The following is a 20,225-nucleotide window of genomic DNA, read 5'->3' as shown; positions in this document are numbered from 1 at the left end:
ACTGTGCCCACATATCTATTCAGGGGACACCATCACAGGGCCTAACAACATCAGCCTAACAACATCAGCCACACTATCAGAGGCTCGTTCACCTGCACATCCACCAATGTGATATATGCCATCATGTGCCAGCAATGCCCCTCTGCCATGTACATTGGTCAAACTGGACAGTCTCTACGTAAAAGAATAAATGGACACAAATCAGATGTCAAGAATTATAACATTCATAAACCAGTCGGAGAACACTTCAATCTCTCTGGTCACGCAATCACAGACATGAGGGTCGCTATCTTAAAGCAAAAAAACTTCAAATCCAGACTCCAGCGAGAAACTGCTGAATTGGAATTCATTTGCAAATTGGATACTATTAATTTGGGCTTGAATAGAGACTGGGAGTGGCTAAGTCATTATGCAAGGTAGCCTGTCTCCCCTTGTTTTTTTCCTGCAAACCCCCCCCCAAGACGTTCTGGTTAAACTTGGATTATTGCTGTGCACATTGTAAGATGAGCTGTTGCCAGCAGGAGAATGAGTTTGTGTGTGTGGTTTTTGGAAAAGGGGTGTGTGTGTGGGGGGGGGGTGAGAAAACCTGGACTAGTGCTGGAGGTGACCCACCTTGATTATCATGCGCATTATAAAGAGGGGTTTCAAAGGGGGATGGGCTGTTGCCAGCAGGAGAGTGAGTTTGTATGTGTGTGGGGGGGGGGGGGGGGAAAGGGTGAGAAAACCTGGATTTGTGCTGGAAATGGCTCTACTTGATGATCACTTTAGATAAGCTGTTGCCAGCGGGGGAGTGAGGTGGGAGGAAGTTTTGTTTCATGGTCTCTGTGTGTATATAATGTCTTCTGCAGTTTCCACGATATGCTATGCATCCGATGAAGTGAGCTGTAGCTCACGAAAGCTCATGCTCAAATAAACTGGTTAGTCTCTAAGGTGCCACAAGTACTCCTTTTCTTTTTACGAATACAGACTAACACGGCTGTTACTCTGAACTCCTTTGGGTGTGATGAATCAGAGGAGAAAAGTCCAAGGTATGGTAATTAAGAACTTGGGGAGATGGATTTGGAGGGTGTTAGGATAAGAGGGCCTAGTGGGGTAATCCTGCAAGGAGTATCTAGGTTGGTGGAAGCCAGGGTGACACCTTTATGCTTGTCGGCGGCAACTGGTGTCAGAGCTCAGAGCTAGAGAAGCATAGAATTAAGGCACACAAAGTGACAAGGCAAATGGTGACAGAACCCCTTACAGGGTCTGGGTGATTCCCCAAACATCACAGGTGGCTATTAACTTAGTAATATGTAAAAGTTCCTGGCATGAAAAGTAAAATACCTGCTTAGCTGTAAGCAGTGATGACTAAACAGAAATATTCCTCCCTGTGCAATGATTTAGCACTGGAAATAGGCAAGTCAAATGAGATGATCAGTGAGTTCCCAAGAGCTCCTAAAGCCCTTGAGCTCCCTCAGAACAACATAGGTACTGTGAGCAGCATCTGAATCTTATTAGCTACTCTCATCAGAGTGAGCTTTAGTGTTCATGAAAGAAACTGGCCTGAGAAGAAAGCCTTTCATTTTGCCACAGACTGGGGACCACAGGGAGCAGCAAGCAAGCTAGCCTGTATTAGTCTTGATCTGTTGGGACCACTTTTGAGGGGTGAGATGGTAGTTTGATCTCTGTGCCCATTCAATCCTTGCTTTCTCTGCTGTCAACAAGGGCACCACTTACATTATTTTTTGTAATGTGGACACATGGCAAAGTTCTTCTCCCCTTGTTGCTGCTACAACTTCCCTCACTCTCTGGGTAGGTTAACCCTCTGATGAAACCAAATCCCCATCCCTTCCAGGGTGAAGAGAACCAAACCAACAATAGTTCTAACAGCCATTCTGACTCTGTGTCTTTAATGTCCTGGGCCATTGGCTTTCTATTGAAGACTTGCTTTGACCTTCCTCCAGAATATCTTTGTTCTGGATCACTTAAGCTGTCAGTGAGAGTCCTTGAGACCCAGCAGGGTAGGCAAGGAGCTGCCTAAATTAGCCAACAGCAAGTGCTGAGGAGAGGGGTGTGTCTTATGCCCCACTCTTCTCAAGGAGTTAGGCCCCTAAATCTAGGCTGGAGGGAATACAAACCCACTCTTACAGTCAAGCAGGGTGAATACGCTAGCTAACAGGCTGACGGCTATAAGGGAGACTATTGGCTCCTTCTCCCTGCAACCGTTTGGTGTGCTCAGCACATGCCTAACGGATCAGGCCCCGCAAGCAACATTGGTGTTGCCCAGCCTATCTTCACCTGGTCTGAGGATTGTGCTGGGGCTAAGGCATGAGATAGGCAGCAGTGTGCATGCCCAGTGGTAGAGATGTAGGTGCCAAGGGAACTTTTATAGTGAAAATTTTGTTAACTGCCTACAGGATTAAGCTGAAGCTGAGTACGGGTTTGGGGGATTGCAATAGCACTAACATTTGGGACTTAAGTGCCTGATTCCCTTTGTGGATCTAGGTCTTATGGAAAATGATTGATCAGAGGTACAGCGCAGTAGAACAAATAGGTGCAAGATGTTTTATGACTGATCTTGTGATTCTTGATATTCCATCTAGTCTAATATCTAGATCTAAATTGTAATAATCATTCCAAGTCCTACTCATAGTTTACAGATTGCAAACATTAAAATGTAGTTTATTGGCTGCTGCTGACTGGGCCATCTTGTTTTCTCAACTAGCTCATTATTTTTTCTGCTGTGTATTTCAAAGCAAAATATATGAAAAACACATTTCGCATCAGTTTTAGTCAGACATCAGTGTATAGGTTCAGATGTTCCTTCTTATTCTCGGATGGCTTTAATATTTTAAACTTCAACCAAAGCCGATAAAAGGACTGCTAAGGCATTCTTGTCAGGGATGCAATCAGTCCTTTGCAGACTTCTGAAGCTCTCTTCCACCATTTCTCTATTTTTGGCATGCCAATATTTAAAACTAGGATAAAAGGATCACAGTGAATCCTGCAATACTAGCTCCAAAAGGCAAAACTCATTGCAAGTTTAAGACAGTTTTCACAATGCACAGTCTTGGTCCATTCTTTGACTCAAAGTTCTCTCTGTATATATCCAGCATAAATCTCTCTCTTCTTTCTCAACATATCACAGATCTACCCTCTACTCATAATACCCCACACCAAAGCCCTTATTTGTGGGCTGCTCATCTCTTCATCTTCTTTATTGGCAATGTCTCCTGTCTGTTCTCACTGCCTCTAACTTCTCCCACACATCAGTTTATTTAATATGATGCTACTAAAATCATTCTGAGACCTGTTCAGACTACGTTGATTCCCTGCCTGAATCCCTTCATTTGCTTCCTGCCACTTGATCCATCATGTTCACGATTCTTCTCCTCACCTACAAGAGTCTACATGACCTTTGCCCCACCTGCATTTTTTCTCTTCCTAATCCTCTTGTTTTAGTGCTCTCTTTGGGTTAGAGTGTGGCTTTTAAAAATGTGAGTATATGAGAGATGCAATGCTGCACTCAGCCAGGATTCCTCCTGGGACTGTGTGTGTGTGTTTGCGTCATGAAAACACATTAAACCTGTCCTCCACTCCCTACCCTGGCTTTCCATAGAATACTAAATCCAAGTTCAAGATCTCATCCTTATCTTCAAGACACCCTGGGCCTAGGCCATTGAGCATCTAAAAGAATGACTAAAGCTTTGGGGGCAAAGACTGGTCCATAAATCTGCTCCACAGCATAATGGAGCTCCCTACAATAAGGGCAAAGCTTTTCTGTGCGGGGGTTGCTCTACAACTGTGGTAGCCTAAAATCATTCCATTCTCTGCAGTGGTATCACATACACATTGAGAATGAGGGGTGATAGAACAGAGATTCACAGAACCAAATACAGAAGCTGGAACTCCCCTCAAATATGGGTAGTTCTTAGGTCCATTTACAAGAAAACAACTCTTTAAATTGACATTCTTTAACTATCGCCATGTCTCTAACATCTAACCTTCCCTTTTGGGCCAGTATTATTAGGAGGGTAGTAAAGCAATTTTGGTGTAATCTAAGGTCCTATGCTTTTCTTGGCCCCTTTTGAGCTGATTCTCAGCCAGAGTATGGCATGGAGAGTATGCTAGCTTAATTGGCAAATGATCTCCTGGGAACTGACGGCTGTCAATTATCCATGCTTATTATCTTTTATGTGCCAGCAGCCTTTATTAATCTTGATCTTGAGGATTTATTGGCTTGCTTGGGAGGTTAACGGAAACTTACTAAATAGTTCTGTCCCTTCTTTTCGGCACACTGCCCTTCAACAGAAAAGCATTAAATACAGTAGCCAACAGTGGACTTAACGCTGCTCCCTCTTCCACCTGTTTTATTTTACCAGGCCCAAAGGACATGGAACCAACCTGTAGGTTATAGCTCTTAACATATTGAGAATCATACTGAGAGACACTGGCTGAAACTTGACAATGACCAGAAAAGACATTGCATTTGTCCCTGCCTGATCTGGATCTGCTTTCGGTGCAGGTCAATGCACAAAGTTAATAGAAAACTCCTCACACAATACAATCCTCTTTCTAATTCAGAGGCTGGAACTCATGCTGGGGGATTGTAAAATTACTATTGCCTGCCTGCCATAAGGTGGGCCTGAGGATGATTTGTGCTTGCAAAATTAGATGAGCTGATTTTCTATTTGTGATATAAGCTAAATAAAAATGTTACAACCTCTAGAAGGTTTGCTGTCAAGGACTGTCACAAGGGCAAAGCCTCAGGCCTTAAGAACATTGCTTTAGTAGTATTTTAAGCCACTGCTGGGCCAGGAGTTGAGATCCCATGACTATAAATCAAATTATAACTTCCTTTTAACTCATTGTAAAATTAAAACATTAAAAAACACTTTCTTAAATTCGGTAAGTGAAGCTGGAGGGGGAGAAGACCTTATGATGTCCCACCAAGCGAAAAAAGCATGGAAATTCCACATGGTGGTTAAATTCAGATTTCTAATAGTTTCTTCAATGATCATTTTTCACTCAGAGAAAGGAAATGTGTGCCCTAAACATTCTGGAAGTTTCCAGGTATGCTTGCCCTCTCATGACTCTTTTTTCCCCCTCCCCCTTCCCACTGTGGTGGGAGAGCTTCGTATGATGCTTCCACACAGTTGAGTCTATGTGAGTGCTGCAATGCCTCCAGTTGGATCTTGTCTTCTGGTTATGCCTGAAACACATGAATGAGGAGAGCACAGCACCAACTGGCCTGCAGGACCCACAAAGAGACCCAGCAGCATGAAGACAGTTCTCATATCCCAAGGATGTAGAAGCTAGTGGTAGAAGACCAGGGATCTGAAGCATCAACGGGGGCAAAGCACTCTAAACTCAGTGCATAGTAATGAAACTCTACACTATGACACTCTAGACAATGTTGCATAACATACAAATGCTACTCCTGACAGAATTCTGCATGCCTGCATGGATGCAGAATTCTTATGGTGTGCAGTTTTCTGTGCCCCCCACGCAGAAAAATGCAGAAGAAATCTGCGGGAAACACATGCCTCTTCCCCAGCAGCCCAGGTGGCGTCTGTTCCAGCGTGCCTGACCAGCAGTCAGAGACACGATCCATTGTCTACATCCAAGCTCTGCGATACAACCGCATTTGCTCCAACCCCTCAGACAGAGACAAACACCTATAAGATCTCTATCAAGCAGTCTTACAACTACAATACCCACCTGCGGAAGTGAAGAAACAGATTGATAGAGCCAGAAGAGTTCCCAGAAGTCACCTACTACAGGACAGACCTAACAAAGAAAATAACAGAACGCCACTAGCCATCACCTTCAGCCCCCAACTAAAACCCCTCCAACGCATTATTAAGGATCTACAACCTATCCTGAAGGATGACCCAACACTCTCACAAATCTTGGGAGACAGGCCAGTCCTTGTCTACGGACAGCCCCCCAGTCTGAAGCAAATACTCACCAGCAACCACATACCACACAACAGAACCACTAACCCAGGAACCTATCCTTGCAACAAAGCCCGTTGCCAACTGTGCCCACATATCTATTCAGGGGACACCATCACAGGGCCTAATAACACCAGCCACACTATCAGAGGCTCGTTCACCTGCACATCCACCAATGTGATATATGCCATCATGTGCCAGCAATGCCCCTCTGCCATGTACATTGGTCAAACTGGACAGTCTCTATGTAAAAGAATAAATGGACACAAATCAGATGTCAAGAATTATAACATTCATAAACCAGTCGGAGAACACTTCAATCTCTCTGGTCACGCGATTACAGACATGAAAGTTGCGATATTACAACAGAAAAACTTCAAAACCAGACTCCAGCGAGAGACTGTTGAATTGGAATTAATTTGCAAATTGGATACAATTAACTTAGGCTTGAATAGAGACTGGGAGTGGCTAAGTCATTATGTAAGGTAACCTATTTCCCCTTGTTTTTTCCTACCCCCCCCCGTCAGACGTTCTTGTTAAACCCTGGATTTGTGCTGGAAATGGCCCAACTTGATTATCATACACATTGTAAGGAGAGTGATCACTTTAGATAAGCTACTACCAGCAGGAGAGTGGGGTGTGGGGGGAAAGAAAACCTTTTGTAGTGGTAAACACCCATTTTTTCATGGTTTGTGTGTATAAAAACGTCTTCTGTACTTTTCACAGTATGCATCCGATGAAGTGAGCTGTAGCTCACGAAAGCTTATGCTCAAATAAATTGGTTAGTCTCTAAGGTGCCACAAGTACTCCTTTTCTTTTTATAAAAGAAAAAATAGCCTCTAATTATATCATCCTTTGCTTTTTTCTATAATTTCTCATGGGACTGACTTTTTATTTCTTTCACTGAACCGCAGGACATTCCCATACCAATCTGAACTGTCATTTTTTCTCAGCAACACAAGTAGCAAACCAAGAAATGGATTGTTTTAGAAATGAACAGAAGACTAGGAACTGAATTAGATTTAGCCTATTTTGGCCTCTGCACATCTCACCCCACACACTCACATCTCGTTGGCTGTGACATTTCTTCTGTGTGATTGCTTCAGAAGCCATTGTTAAGATTCAGATCGAGACCTCACAAAGCAGCAAGCAGGATATGCCCAGCTTCCCCATAACTGTTACCAACGCATTTCATATTCTCAGAGCAAAGTGCACGTTTTTCTTGTGAAATTTTTCTTTCTGCTTAAGGTGAATTGTACAGAATCACACTCAGTGGAAAGAATTCCCCCCCCCCCCCCCCCCCCCCCCCCCCGCTTTTTGACAATTTTCTTTCTAAGGAAAATGTCACACAGAGCACTCCAGGTAAGTGGGGAACACAAGCAGTACAGACATTTATAAAATCAGTCACCACTGACCACGCAGCTTCTCTTAGGGACAGGGTTAAATGAGAAATGGTAACTCACTCTGCAAAGGTTAGTATCTCATTGTTGGAGTAAAAGTTTGGGTAGACCACATTCTATTATTAGCACAGTTGATTTCTGAAGTTAGAGTGAGAGTATAGAACAGGGGCTGGCCTGCTAGCCATTAAAGGTGACTTGCATAGGATGAGAATAATTTGGCTTGTGCCCTTTTCTGCATCTTTATGGTTATAAATCAGGCCTGGCAGGCAGCGTTTCCTCTAATTTTTCCCACCCATGTGTGGAATGAATTTTGTTATGTGCACCAATATGGAGGTGATGTGGGACACATCACCTTCATATTGGTAAACATAAAAAAAACCTCATGTGGTGGGGGTGAGGCTGAGGGGTTCAGAGTGTGGGAGGAGGCTCAGGGCTGGGGCAGAGGGTTGGGGTGCAGCGATGTGAGGGCTCTGGGGTGGGGGTGGGGATGAGGGGTTTGGGGTGCAGGAGGGTGATCTGGGGCTAGGGCGGGGAGAGAGGACTCCCCCCAGAAGCACCTGCAGGATAGGCACCCCTTCCCCGGTGCCAGCAGGTCCGGGCTGGGGCTAGGTTCGGGCCAGAGGAGGGGCGGCCTGGCCTCGCCTGGGTCGGATTCGGTTGCTCCAGGGTCGGATTGGGCCGCGCCTGGGTCAGGCCGGGCTGCTCCAGCTGCACCTGGGTCTGCGCCTTCCCAGCTGTGGCTGGGGCCGTGCTGGGCCGCAATATAGTTGGGGCTGGCAGAGGGGCAGAGGCTGCAGCAGGTTGGGGCCGGGCAAGATGGGGGCTAGGGGAAGGGTGCTTGTTAGATATATGGTGTATTGGACCTGGCACATGCGGTTGGCTAACTGCCATGTTTAAGAGCCTCAGCAAACTTCCTAATCAGTTTCTTTCACCCTGCCCAGACCCATCCTGGGCAGTACGCAATTGGCCAGCAGCAGAAGTAGTGTTCCATCACAGAAACATTGCAACACATCAACTGGATGTGAAGGGAAAAGAAATTGATCAGAATCATGAACTCAGGCCCCAATCCTGAAAGCGGATCCATGCCAGTTGAACCCTGTGCCTGTGTGGAGCTGCACTGACCTTAATGTGGCACCATGCAGTGAACGAGCCTGTCTGGGTGGACAGTGATATCTCACATCTTTTTTTTAATAGTTTCTCAAAATATCCATTTTAGGTGCCCACCTTGAAAGAAGACCGCCATAAATAAATTGGTTTGTTCATCTATACCTCATAAACTATAGTTTGGGGGTACTAATAATCATGTCTAGTTCTTTAGAATTCAAAGTGCCTTACAAGGGAAAGTGAGTTCCATTAATCCCTTTTATGCTAAATAAACTGAGAAAGAGAAGTTAAGTAACTTGCCTACGACCCTACATATTAGTGGCAAAGGTGAGAAAAGAATCCATGTCTCTTGACTCCCAGACCAGTATTCTATCCACTCGATCATGCTGCCATGTGGGAGTAATGGGGTGAAGCTGACTGTAAAGGAAAAACATTTACCAATAAGTCACGTTGCTATGTATTCTTTCATTAGATTTACAGACAAACTTCACCCATTCTTAGATTTGAAACAACCAATGTAAACATTTCCAGGAAACAATTTGCTATTCCTCACTCATTTTGTTAAATTGTTTTCTTCCAAATCACATCCATTAATTAAAAATGTAAGAACAGGAATAATTGGAAAACTAAATCACTAACAAATCTGGATTCTCAGCATATCAATTCTTCAAATACTTTTTAGCAGCATGTTGCCTAACATTTAAGTGGTTGGCACCCATATTCAAAAGTTCTTTATCGTAATAAAGTGCAAAAAGGCTAATTCATTAAATGACATTACACCGACATTTTCCTAATAGTTTGTGGGAAGACCCTTGTGGGAGTCCGGTAGCTGGGATGGGGATGGGTTTGATCTGCTCCTGGGGGAAGGTGTCATTCTAGCTATTTAAGTGACCTGTTCTCAGAGCTGGTAGCAAGATTAGGGTTTCAGGAAACAAAACCTGTGGTGTCTATTAAGCCACCACCAAAGCAAAACTTGGAAATTATGGCAAGTGACCGAAGGAGATTAAAACTCCGAGGCTCCGGAAAGCTCTGTCCTAAGGGAGAGGCCAGATGCCGAGGTCGCCTCACGCTTGTGCACTGTGGCAGCCCTGGCATCACAACGTATTTCTGGACTGGGTTGTTCAAAGTGTTTGCGAAGCGAACTGGTCCGTGGGGTGCATGGAGAGATGGGGAAGAGCGGGGCTGGCCCCCAGGGAAGGGCTGGGCTATTTCAGCATCCAGCCCGCAGCCCAGCAGGGGAAAGCCAAGGGCCTCCGGGGGGCGGAAACAAAACGTTCCCCACTGAAAGAAGCGAGAGGCAGGGGGCAGCGCCGGGTGGGCTCCCCGGCCGCAGGCGATGCCGACCGAGCGGGAGCGGCCGGAGTTGCTGGAGAGGGCGCCGGGGCGCACGGCCGAGCCCTGCCGCGGGCAGGTGGCGGGAGGACGCCCCCGGGATGGTGCCGCCCGGCCCGGCCCGGCCCAGCCCAGCCCGCAGCGGCTCCATCCCGGGCGCAGGCGGGAGCGGCCGGCAGGGTCCCGGGGCGAGTCCCGGCGGGGAATTCTACAGCAGGCCTCGGGCGGCAAACCCGGGCACCCGCCGGCCGCTCACTTTACGGCATTTCCCGCCAGCGCCGCGCTGCGAGCCGCGCCCCGCCGTCACTTTACGGCAGCTCGTGGCCATGGCGTCCGGGGGCTTTGAAAGCGAGCGGAGCCTGGAGGCGCGCAAGGAGCGGAGGCGGCGGGAGCGGGAGGCGCTGCTGGTGCAGGTGAGAGCCCGGCCGCCCCTCCGCTGCCTCCTGTTGCAGTTCTCTGGCCCCTCAGCCCGCCTGGCCGCCATCCCCCCGGCCAGGGAGAAGCGCCTTGTTCTCCAGCCCCTCTCCTTGGGGGATGCCCGCGGCGCTCCCCGGCCCTGTTCCCCGGCTCTGCCTCCCGCCCCCACGAGCCCCTCTTTCTCCTCTCGCCGTCCAGGGCTTCCCCAAGCGGGCTGCGTACACGGGCCGGGCCCCTGGGCTGTTGCGGAGTCCCGGGCGCCGGTTGTCAGACTCTTACAGGGCTGTAGTCCCTCAGCAGCCCCCCCAGGATGTCATTCCTACTTACCTTGCCAGCGCCCCATTGTGCTCCCCAGCGTGCAAACCCAGAGCAAAACACGGCTCACCCAGCGGGACCTACCCGCAGAAGGCCCTTCACCCGCGAGTGAAATGCAGCCTTCTCTGGAGTGAGGCCTGGCACCTGTTTTTAGCCGTGTATCCGGGAAGGTTAGGACAGGAAGGGAAGGTTAATGTAGCCTTTTGGGACTTGTGGAGAGAGAATGTAGTTAGCCCTGGTGTCGTGGGCAAGTTGCACTTTGAGTAACGCCCTGCTTATGCAATGCAATGCAATAAAGTCCTGCTTTGAAAAAGTTATTGATTAAGGATTAAGCTTATTAGCCCAAGGCCAAATCAAACAATGTGGGAAAGGGAAGAGTGCAGGTGTCCCTACCAGTGTGTTGTCCCTGGATCTGGTTGATGCATATTTTATATTGGCCTCATAACTATGACTCAGATGTCTCATAAATTTGAAGTCCTCTCCCACCATTTATTTGGTGGACTTCTGTGTTGTCATTTCCTTTGCTTGCCCCTGCTGCTGACCCCTGAAGCAGAGTAGCATGAAATTGCCCTGGTGGTTGTCAGTTTCATAGATGTCTGGGCTTTTGAATAACCCCAATGAAACTGGCCAGTCTTGTCAAGTTCACTGGATTTGTGAAAGCTTTGAGCAACAGCAGAGACACTGAATCTGTCTGCAGAGGTTTACTTAGATCAGTGGTGCTCAACCTTTCCAGACTACTGCACCCCTTTCAGGAGTCTGATTTGTCTTGCGTACCCCCAAGTTTCACCTCACTTAAAAACTACCTGCTTACAAAATCAGACATAAAAATACAAAAGTGTCACAGCACACTAGTACTGAAAAATTGCTTACTTTTTGATTTTTACCATATATTTATAAAACAAATCAATTGGAATATAAATATTGTACTTACATTTCAGTGTATGGTATATAGAGTAGGATAAACAAGTAATTCTCTCTATGAAATTTTAGTTTGTACTGACTGCACTAGCATTTTTTTTATGTAGCCTGTTGTAAAACTAGGCAAATATCTGAATGATATGATGTAATCCCTGGAAGACCACTGCGTACCCTAGAGGTACATGTAGCCCTGGTTGAGAACCACTGAGGCTTCACAGTCAGAAGATTATTTTTTGCATCAGTGAAGGCTAGAAATTATGTATTTATTTTTAACTAGAACTTGAAATTGATAGTTTCCCCTTGTAAGTCATCAGGGAAACATCATACTCTCCAATTATAACGGGACTAATTGAATTACTTTTTTTTGCACTTTATTACAAAAAAGTAAGAACCTTTTAAATGTGAGTTTCAGCCACTTAAATGTTAGGCATCACACTGTGAAGAATTAAAAAAATTATTGCAGAATGGATATGTTGAGAATCCAGATTTGTTAGTGACTTAGTTTTCCAGTTATTCCTGTTCTTACCTCTTTAATTCATTAATGTGATTTAGAAGAAAACAATTTAACAAAATGAGTGAAGAATAGTAAATTGTTTCCTGGAAATGTTTACGTTTGTTGCTTCGAATCTAAGAATGGGTGAAGTTTGTATGTAAATCTAATGAAAGAGCATATTGTGAATGAATTCTATAAACTATACTTGAGTAGGTATGAATGTGGTTTAAATCTTGACATCAGGATTTGCATGGTAACAAATGGCACTGAATTAAGAGCCTGTCCTTCCCACTGACTTTTAGTAAGTGATCCAGAGCTTATAATACTTTGGGGTATATATCCAAATAAGATGTAAATACAAATATCTTTACTTTTTATTTATTTATAGCTTCCTGGTATTAGAGAATATATTGGCTCAGAATTCTTTCTTATATGAAATCAAATTCCATTTTATAATTTTTTTTTTTTAAGTTTTACTAAAAGCAAGTGGTACATTACTTAGACATTGTTATAGTGCAGGAACTCTTGTCTGTGTATTATAATTTGAAACTGGTAGCGGCGTAGCTCCACAGTCATGCTTCCTAAATGTAAATAGATTGATTTATTTGATCCGTATCTTTGAATTTAGATGTATTTTAAAAATGCCTTATTTAAGAATTTCAGGTAATTTAGAAGTTCTTCCTCTTGTTTTCTCCAAATCAATTATTAAATTTGGTAAGGAAGATATTCAGTCATATTCAGCACAACACGCTCCGGGGTACTCTCTCTGCACTGGGCACTTCTCTGACCCACTTATTATTACATACAATTTGAAGCAAATGCAAGTTATTTAATCAAGAATTAATTTTAAAAAGAATAAGGGGAAATGGGAAAGGTTAAAGGAAACACATCAACCCACACTGTGGCAGGGAACGTCACAAACAGTGTCTCTGGAATGTCAGGGCAGTTCACAGTCTGTTCCTTGTAAGTCCCAGGCCTCCTTCTCCGGCCCTGGCTGTGCTGCAGGGATGCTGTGGGTTGGACACTCGCTCTGGTGGTGGCCACAGGCTCTAGGTGGCAGGGCCCTTCTTCCCAGCATTGCCGCCACCCTGTTGGGATTACCATTCCCCCTTCGAGTCTGGCCTGCAGAGCCTCCTGGCTGAGGCGTCTCCCTGTGTTGGGCCCACTGCCCAGGGTCCCCCCTCCCGCTCCCCAGCTGCTCATGACACCCGGCCCTGGACTGCTCCAGCCCCAGCTCCATCTCCACTCTGCCTCAGCACGGCTACTTCTCTGGCCCACCTGGCTCTGGTTGCTGCAGCTCTGCTCCCAGGACAGGTCTGCTCTGAAGGCTGCTTCTGTGACTCTGCTCCCAGCACTGACCTGCTTCGTTGCCTGCTTTTCTGGCCCCTCTGGCTCTGGTTGCTGCATCTCTCCTCCCAGGGCAAGTCTGCTCTCTCTGGGCTGTGCCTCCTGCTTTGGGGCTGCAGCTTTGCTCCCAGGACAGGGTCTGCTCTTTCTGGGCTGCTTTTCTGGTCCCTCTGGAGCTGCCACAGCTCTGCTCCCCAGCTCAGCTTGGGCCCCTGCTTTCTCCTTAGCTCGACCCCACTCTGTCTGACCCAGGCAATTCCAGCTCACACGGAGGACGGGACCTCCCTGGCCTCCTGACTCCCTGATTAGCCTGCCTGCCCTGTCATTCAGGCTGACCTGGAGCACTGGCTTTTCCCTATTGTTCCTGGGGACTGTCAGTCTCAGGGTCCTGATTCCCCTCGACACTTCCCCTTTGAGTACTTGGAGCTAGCCAACCAAAACACCCCCACTGAATATTAGTAAGGGGGCAACAGTCCCCTTACATTAAAAACAAAGCTTTTATTCTAAGCAAGACATACCCTCAGAGGGCAAAGGGGGTCACATCCTGTCCTCCATTTTCATCCTAATGGATTGATACAGAAATTCAGAGTTGAGATTAATGGATTTTATTGGTCCTATGTTTTTTTTCTTCCCCCTACTCTGTAGGGATGAGCTAGCCTTTAGCTATGCAGATCAGCATTACTTTGAGAAGTTGTTTGTTTGCTACATCACAACTCTATTCAAAGTCCATTAAGCACTTTCTCACATGGAAGTATTGTAATATATTTGCTGCCATGTCATTGCTTTTTCTAGCATTGTTTCTGAAATGTAATTGATCTCCTTTCTTTGTTTTGCTGACATAGAATAAAATCTGGTCCTCAAAACCACAAATGGAAACACTTGTAATTAACCCTCTGATGCCAGGAGATGAGATTTCCTAGTGGAGAATGGTAATGTGCAGACTTCAGACTTGTTCACACCAAAGGGTAAATTAGTTTTAAAATAGCATTTGATGAAACGGCTATGAATTTTTTAGGCTTATCTTAGGTCAAGTGATTATCTCCCTTCCCATATCATACCATTTACCTGTAGGTAATACTTAAGTTGAGAATGAGTTCCATTTTCCATTCTAATTCCTCTCATTAATTCTTCATGATTTTTTCAAACAAATTTCTATTTGCATGAAACATTTTATGTTTGGTCTCAACCCAAAGGTGAATTTTTAGGAATGTCTGAGCAAAACCGGTAGTCTATTTTCAGGTATGAGTAGTCATAAAAAGATTTCAGTGCTATTCTGATTGAAATCTTATGCACGCGTATCTCCAAAACGGCTGAAGTTGGAAACTTCGAACTTGGTTTGTTCAGTGAGGAAAGAAAAACAATCCATATTTGAAGAAAATTAACTCAGTATTTTTAAACTATGAACTTCTAAAGATGGATTATTCATTATCTATACGTTAAAATATTTATATTCCTGATGTCCTTAAGCGAGAGTGGTTTAAAATTCTAGGAGTGTGCTGACTTGCTTCGGCTTTGACAAATACTGCTTTAAAACCCAAAAGCAAAAGTTAAATGGTGTTGTTTTTTTAAAATAAATCCGTTTTAGAAAGTAACTTCCTACTGTTGTATTTAGAGTCTGATCCAAACCTAATTGAAGTAAATGGGTTTCCACTCAGTTGAGTGGGCAGTCATTTGTGGTGCTGAGAATGTGCTTGTCTCTACCAAGTTCCTATATCTTCTGAGCTGTTTAGCTTGATAATAGTGAAGTATTTGCTACTTTTTTATTTTTTTTTCTTCATTGACCTTGTTCAGCATATTGTTCCAATACTTCCATCAAGCATCTGGAGACTGATAGTACATCTTTAACTCCCGCTATTATATTTGTATTTATTATTTGGAATTTCTACCTTTATTTCTACTACGTGGTCTTTAATGTAATCATGTAATAATGTTTATAATAATGCTTTCTTTTGCACTATTCCTTTTTCCATAACCTAATTAGTTTTTAATATACAGTTGGTAACAATCAATATTCATATCCCATTGAAATAAGTTTATCCATCCCCTTTTCTGTGCAAGTGATACCCTATGCTTTTCATCTTCAGCAGTATATAAGAGATGCTTCAAGATGAAGGCCAGAATCTTTCATTACTCACATTTGGTGCCAGATTTTCACCTCCTTTCTTATAATAGTTGGGGGTGGTTGAAATAATGAGGGGGTAAGAGGAGAGAACTTAAACTGACAGTAAGATAAATGAATATTGTAAGTCAGTGGTAGAGAGTGATAGAGTGGAAGTGGGTATTCACCCACGAAAGCTCATGCTCCAATATGTCTGTTAGTCTATAAGGTGCCACAGGACTCTTTGCCGCTGGTAGAGGGAGCTAGCTAGATTTGAACTCTGGGATGCTGCATAATGTGTGATCTGCCATCTGGAGTTTGATTTTAAATAGGTGTAAACAAAAGTGTTAGTTTATATAAATCTTTCCTGCCACCTGCTACCCTCCCCAAATCCAAGTTTCTCTTGCTTGATATCTATGATATCCTCATAATGCTGATTCTCCAGTGGCCCACAGACTCTGCCAGGGTAAAGAGGCATAGACAGTACCTGAATTTCTAATATAAAAACCATTCAGTAAAACTTCTTCTGTCTTTGGGCTGGTGAGACATGGATGACAAACTTTCCAGCATTTATTATAAAGAAGTAAAAAAGGTCCAAACTAACTTTTCAAAATAAAAGTTTACTATATACATTTTTGTGTTTTGAAAAGGCAAACAAGTATCCAAATATCTTTTCTTTTTCTGCTGCAAGTTCATGTAGCCTGAGTTAGTAGGAATTGTAGTAGAAACTATGCTCTGTAGTCATATGCCAATAAAACATCAGGAATATCAATACAACATATAGGTATATAAACAAGGTCTCATCTGAAATTGCAGTTTTACATAAATGTGAAGATATATTTCTGTGAAATAATGTGAATACCATTTTTACCATGAAATACTTTTATCCCACAGTATAGAATGGTGCATTTGGTTTATCTATTTTATTTAGATTTGTATAAAAAATTGGCATAAAAGATGTGCTTTCATTCATTATTTTGAAACAAAAAGATGGTTTCATGGCTGATGCTTTTTGATTTGGAAAGCTGAAGTCCTTACTAGTAGTCTGACATTGATTCTTATTTTATATTCATTGAAAAAATAAGCGAAACTGTAAAAAAATTAATTTTTAAGAACATAAATCATTGTATTTAGTATACTGTATATGAACTTAAAACAAACTGAAATTTGCATGTTTTTCAAATGAACCCATCAGTTATTTTTCTTATAAATCTGACTGGCTGTTGGTGCAGTGGTTGATATTTGCTCAAAGATATAATACCTTGCCATTTATTTTTCACTTGGTTTTATTATGGAGAATTCCAGAAATGAACCTTAAATCTGGGATTAAGTGCAAGACAACCACATAGTGGTGTTGGCTCTGCTGCCCCAGAGCAGAGGCAGAACTATTTGTTATACTGTCACCCACAGTGATTTGTACACTGTAACACTGAGCAGTTTTCTTTACTGTTCTTTCACCAACTCAAGTCCCCCTTGAAGTGTTGTTGTATCCTTGACTCTCACCTTTGAAAGAAGTGAGGCCAGCATCATTAACTTGATATTGGTATATTAAAAAATGCTGGGAGGATAATTTAGCACCCCAAGAGATTTTAACTGCTATCTCAGAGATAATCACCATCCTTTTGAAAAATGCTGTCCTCCTCCTAAGAGACAATTATATCTCAATTCTAGAATGTTATAGGGTGGTTTTCTATTAAATGCTGTAATTTTTAGAAAGACAAGGTGGACCAATGTCTATTGGTGAAAGAGACAAGCTTTCAAGCTACACAGAGTTCTAGACGAGACTAACAGAAGTTAAAAGCTGTCCAGTAAAAGCTGTTATCTCACCCACCTTGTCTCTCTAATATCCTGGGACCAACAGGATTACACAACAACATTGCAAACAACAATGGAAGAGATCGTAATTTTATAAGAAACTTCTGTAGAATCCTACAGGTTTCCTGCCTATTAAATTCTGTAGCTCCTTCCCATTGAGCTTTGATCTCATTGATCTTGCCTACGCTATATTTTCCTAAATTTCCCAACCATCGCTCTACCCCTGGTAGCAACAGTGGGAGCGCTGCTGTAAATAAGGTGCTGGTGCAACTGCCATTTTAATCGCCATGTTGTTTAGATCTGCTCTGAGCAGGATTGGATGACACTGTGGTTGAAACCCTGGCAACTGGCTCACACTTATGCATCCACTGCTGCTGCGGTCATTGAAGCTGTACCGGCGATAGTAACAGCAGGAAACTTTGAAGGGGGAAAAAGACCGATGTAGAGCCAGCCATAGTACTCATGACAAAAGCGGAGGGAGGCAGCGTAGTTGGAGATAGAACAGGGATCCGGATCCAGCCCGCAAGCAGCTTTAAGCTGGCCTGCGAGCCACACAACGCGGCTCGGCCCCGCTGTGGCCGGAGTGCAGCATCGGGGCCGCACCACACATCTCAGCCCTACTCCGGCTGGGGCGCTGGTTCGGGCGCTGGACCATGCGGCTCAGCCCCTCTCCTGCTGGGGCGCTGGTTCGGACGCTGGACCATGCAGCTTGGCCCCACTCCAGCCAGGGTGCTGGTTCGGGCGCTGGACTACGCCGCTCGGCCCCAGTCAGGCCAGGGTGCTGGGTTGGCCCTGCTCCCAGCGCTCCACCTGGGGCACTGGGTCAGGGCCTCACCACACGGCTTGGTCCCACTTCGGCTGGGGCACTGGGTTGGGGCTGCACCACGCAGGTCGTCCCTGCTCCAGCTGGGGCGCTGGGTCGGGGGCTGCACCACATGGCTCTTCCCAACTTCGGCACTCCAGCTGGGGCGGAGGGTCGGGGGCTGCCCCACGCAGCTCCCGGAATCTGCAGCATGGCACCGCTCTGGCTCCTATGCGCTCTAATGGGAGCCCTGCAGAGGGGGCAGCGTGCAGAGCCTCCTGGCCATGCCTTTGTATAGGAGCCGGAGAAGGGACATGCCACTGCTTCCGGGAGCCACTGGAGGTAAGCGCTGCTTGGAGCCTGCACCCCCTGAGCCTCTCCCCAACCCCTTTCCCCAGCCCTGATCCCCCTTCTGCTCTCCAAACCTCTCGATCCCAGCCCAGAGCACCCTTCTGCACCCCAAACCTCTCATCTGCAGCCCCACCCCAGAGCCTGCACTCCCAGTCAGAACCTGCACCCCTTCCCGCACCCCTGCCCCAGCTCTGATTCCCCTCCTGCCTTCCAAACCCCTCGGTCCCAGCCCAGAGCACCCTCCTACACCCCAAACTCCTCATCCTCACCCCAACCCCAATTTTGGGAGCATTCATGGCCCGCCATGCAATTTCTATTCCCTGATGTGGCCCTCGGGCCAAAATGTTTGCACACCCCTGAGTTAGAAGATGGTTAGCAGCTGCAGGGTGATCAGGGGAGCAATCCCATGACCCCTTAAAGCTAAGACCCCCTTCTGTATAGTGAAGCATATCTAGCCCCACATCTTGTACTAATGAGGGTTGGGACAGCAGCTTCTTCTCTTTGAGGGACTCATCAGGGCTGCGGAGTCGAGTGGAGGAAGACATTGAAATAGAGTTCCCTGAATTTTATTGTGTGGTGTTTTTTTCTGATGGGGCTATAAAAAACAAGGTGCTGTAAGTTTTGCGTTTAAAGATCTCATGGAGCCTGCTCGCCTGTCCTTGGCTAAGTGCGCCCTTCTAAATTAATAGTGCTGTTATAATACCTAACATTTTTATAGCATCTTCCAAATAAGGATTTCAGAGCTCTTTACAGACATAGAATTAAACTTCACCTCATCCCTGTGACTGAGGGAATATCATCCTATTACAGATAAGGAAACTGAGGCACAGAATGGGTAGGTGTCTTTTGCAAGGTAAGACAGTAAGTATGTTGGGCAGCATGGTGTCCAGTTTCCTACCACACAGTTGTGGCACATACTGGCGCTGTGTGTATCGGTATATTTAAGAATTAATAAAGCACTTTGGGATAAAAGGAGTTAAATGTAATATACTATGGTTATAGTTAAGAAACTAAAAAGGCTGTCACAGTGACAAGACTTAAACTCCTACCATCCTGTGCATTTTATCTATAGGGGTGAAAGGATAAATTGGTGGATATTTTTGTGGCATTACAAAGAATTAATGAGCTTTAATTTGAAATAAAGTGCTTGAACTGCTCTGGGTTGAGAGATGTGAAACCATTAGATTTAGCCTCTATAGTGTAACCTCCCCCTCCCACTTCCCCCCCAAAACCTCCTCCCCAACCCAAAGCAGATGGGGGTGGGGGGGATTTAATTATAAAATACAGAAAGGGAAGAAAAGTAGATTGAAGCCAGTAAGCTCTGTGTAATTTTAATAGGCAAGTAGAACAGGAGGACATGGTCTGAAGTTGAGGAAGAAAGTAGTGTAGACAGAGTTTTTTACCCATAGGAATGGCTGAAATAATAGGAAAAAAAAACTTACACTGACTGTATAAAAAAGTGAATATTGTAATTGAGTGCTAGAGGGAGTTAGGTACATTTTTGGAGATAGAAAGGATCAGATGTTACAGCGACTAGCTTGCTTGCTTGGTGTTTGTTTGATGATATGGGCCACAATGTAGTTCCTAAAACTCCCTGTGTCTTTTCGTTTGATGTGAATATTGGTGGTTCTTTGGCCAAGATATGAAATTTAAAACAAACCTTGTCTCCTGTTTGATCCTGTATTTTCTTTTAATAGTATACTGATTCTTCTTACTTATCCTATTCCATCTAATATACAGGGGATCACAATAACTTAATGGTCACTGGGCTGTACATTTCTAGTCCAGACAGTTTTGCCAAGGTTAAGATCAATCTGTTGTGAAGGATGTGTGTAATCTTAACTTCATTTTACTTGATGCATGTTTAAATAGATTTTTATGGTCTGAACAAAACAGT

General features: G+C 44.7%; 1 protein-coding gene across 6 annotated transcripts in view; it reads left to right on the top strand.

The window, feature by feature from the left end:
* The first annotated feature begins 10,033 nt into the window (after positions 1-10,033).
* Positions 10,034-20,225, top strand: part of CWF19L2 (CWF19 like cell cycle control factor 2) — a 175,135-nt gene continuing 164,943 nt past the window's right edge. For 4 of the 6 annotated variants that reach the window (XM_043529780.1, XM_037890131.2, XM_037890102.2 and 1 more), the window contains exon 1: positions 10,034-10,185. In XM_043529780.1, coding sequence (XP_043385715.1) covers positions 10,099-10,185 — 87 coding nt within the window. In that variant the 5' untranslated portion in view covers positions 10,034-10,098. Of the gene's footprint in view, positions 10,186-14,104; positions 14,228-20,225 lie in introns of all 6 variants that reach the window. The other 2 variants (XM_037890109.2, XM_037890118.2) reach the window with 2 other exon arrangements.

Source organism: Chelonia mydas, chromosome 1 (assembly GCF_015237465.2).
Source record: "Chelonia mydas isolate rCheMyd1 chromosome 1, rCheMyd1.pri.v2, whole genome shotgun sequence".
NCBI classification, from domain to species: domain Eukaryota; kingdom Metazoa; phylum Chordata; order Testudines; family Cheloniidae; genus Chelonia; species Chelonia mydas.
Note: the sequence above shows the minus strand (reverse complement) of the source record. Positions and strands in the feature narration are given on the sequence as shown.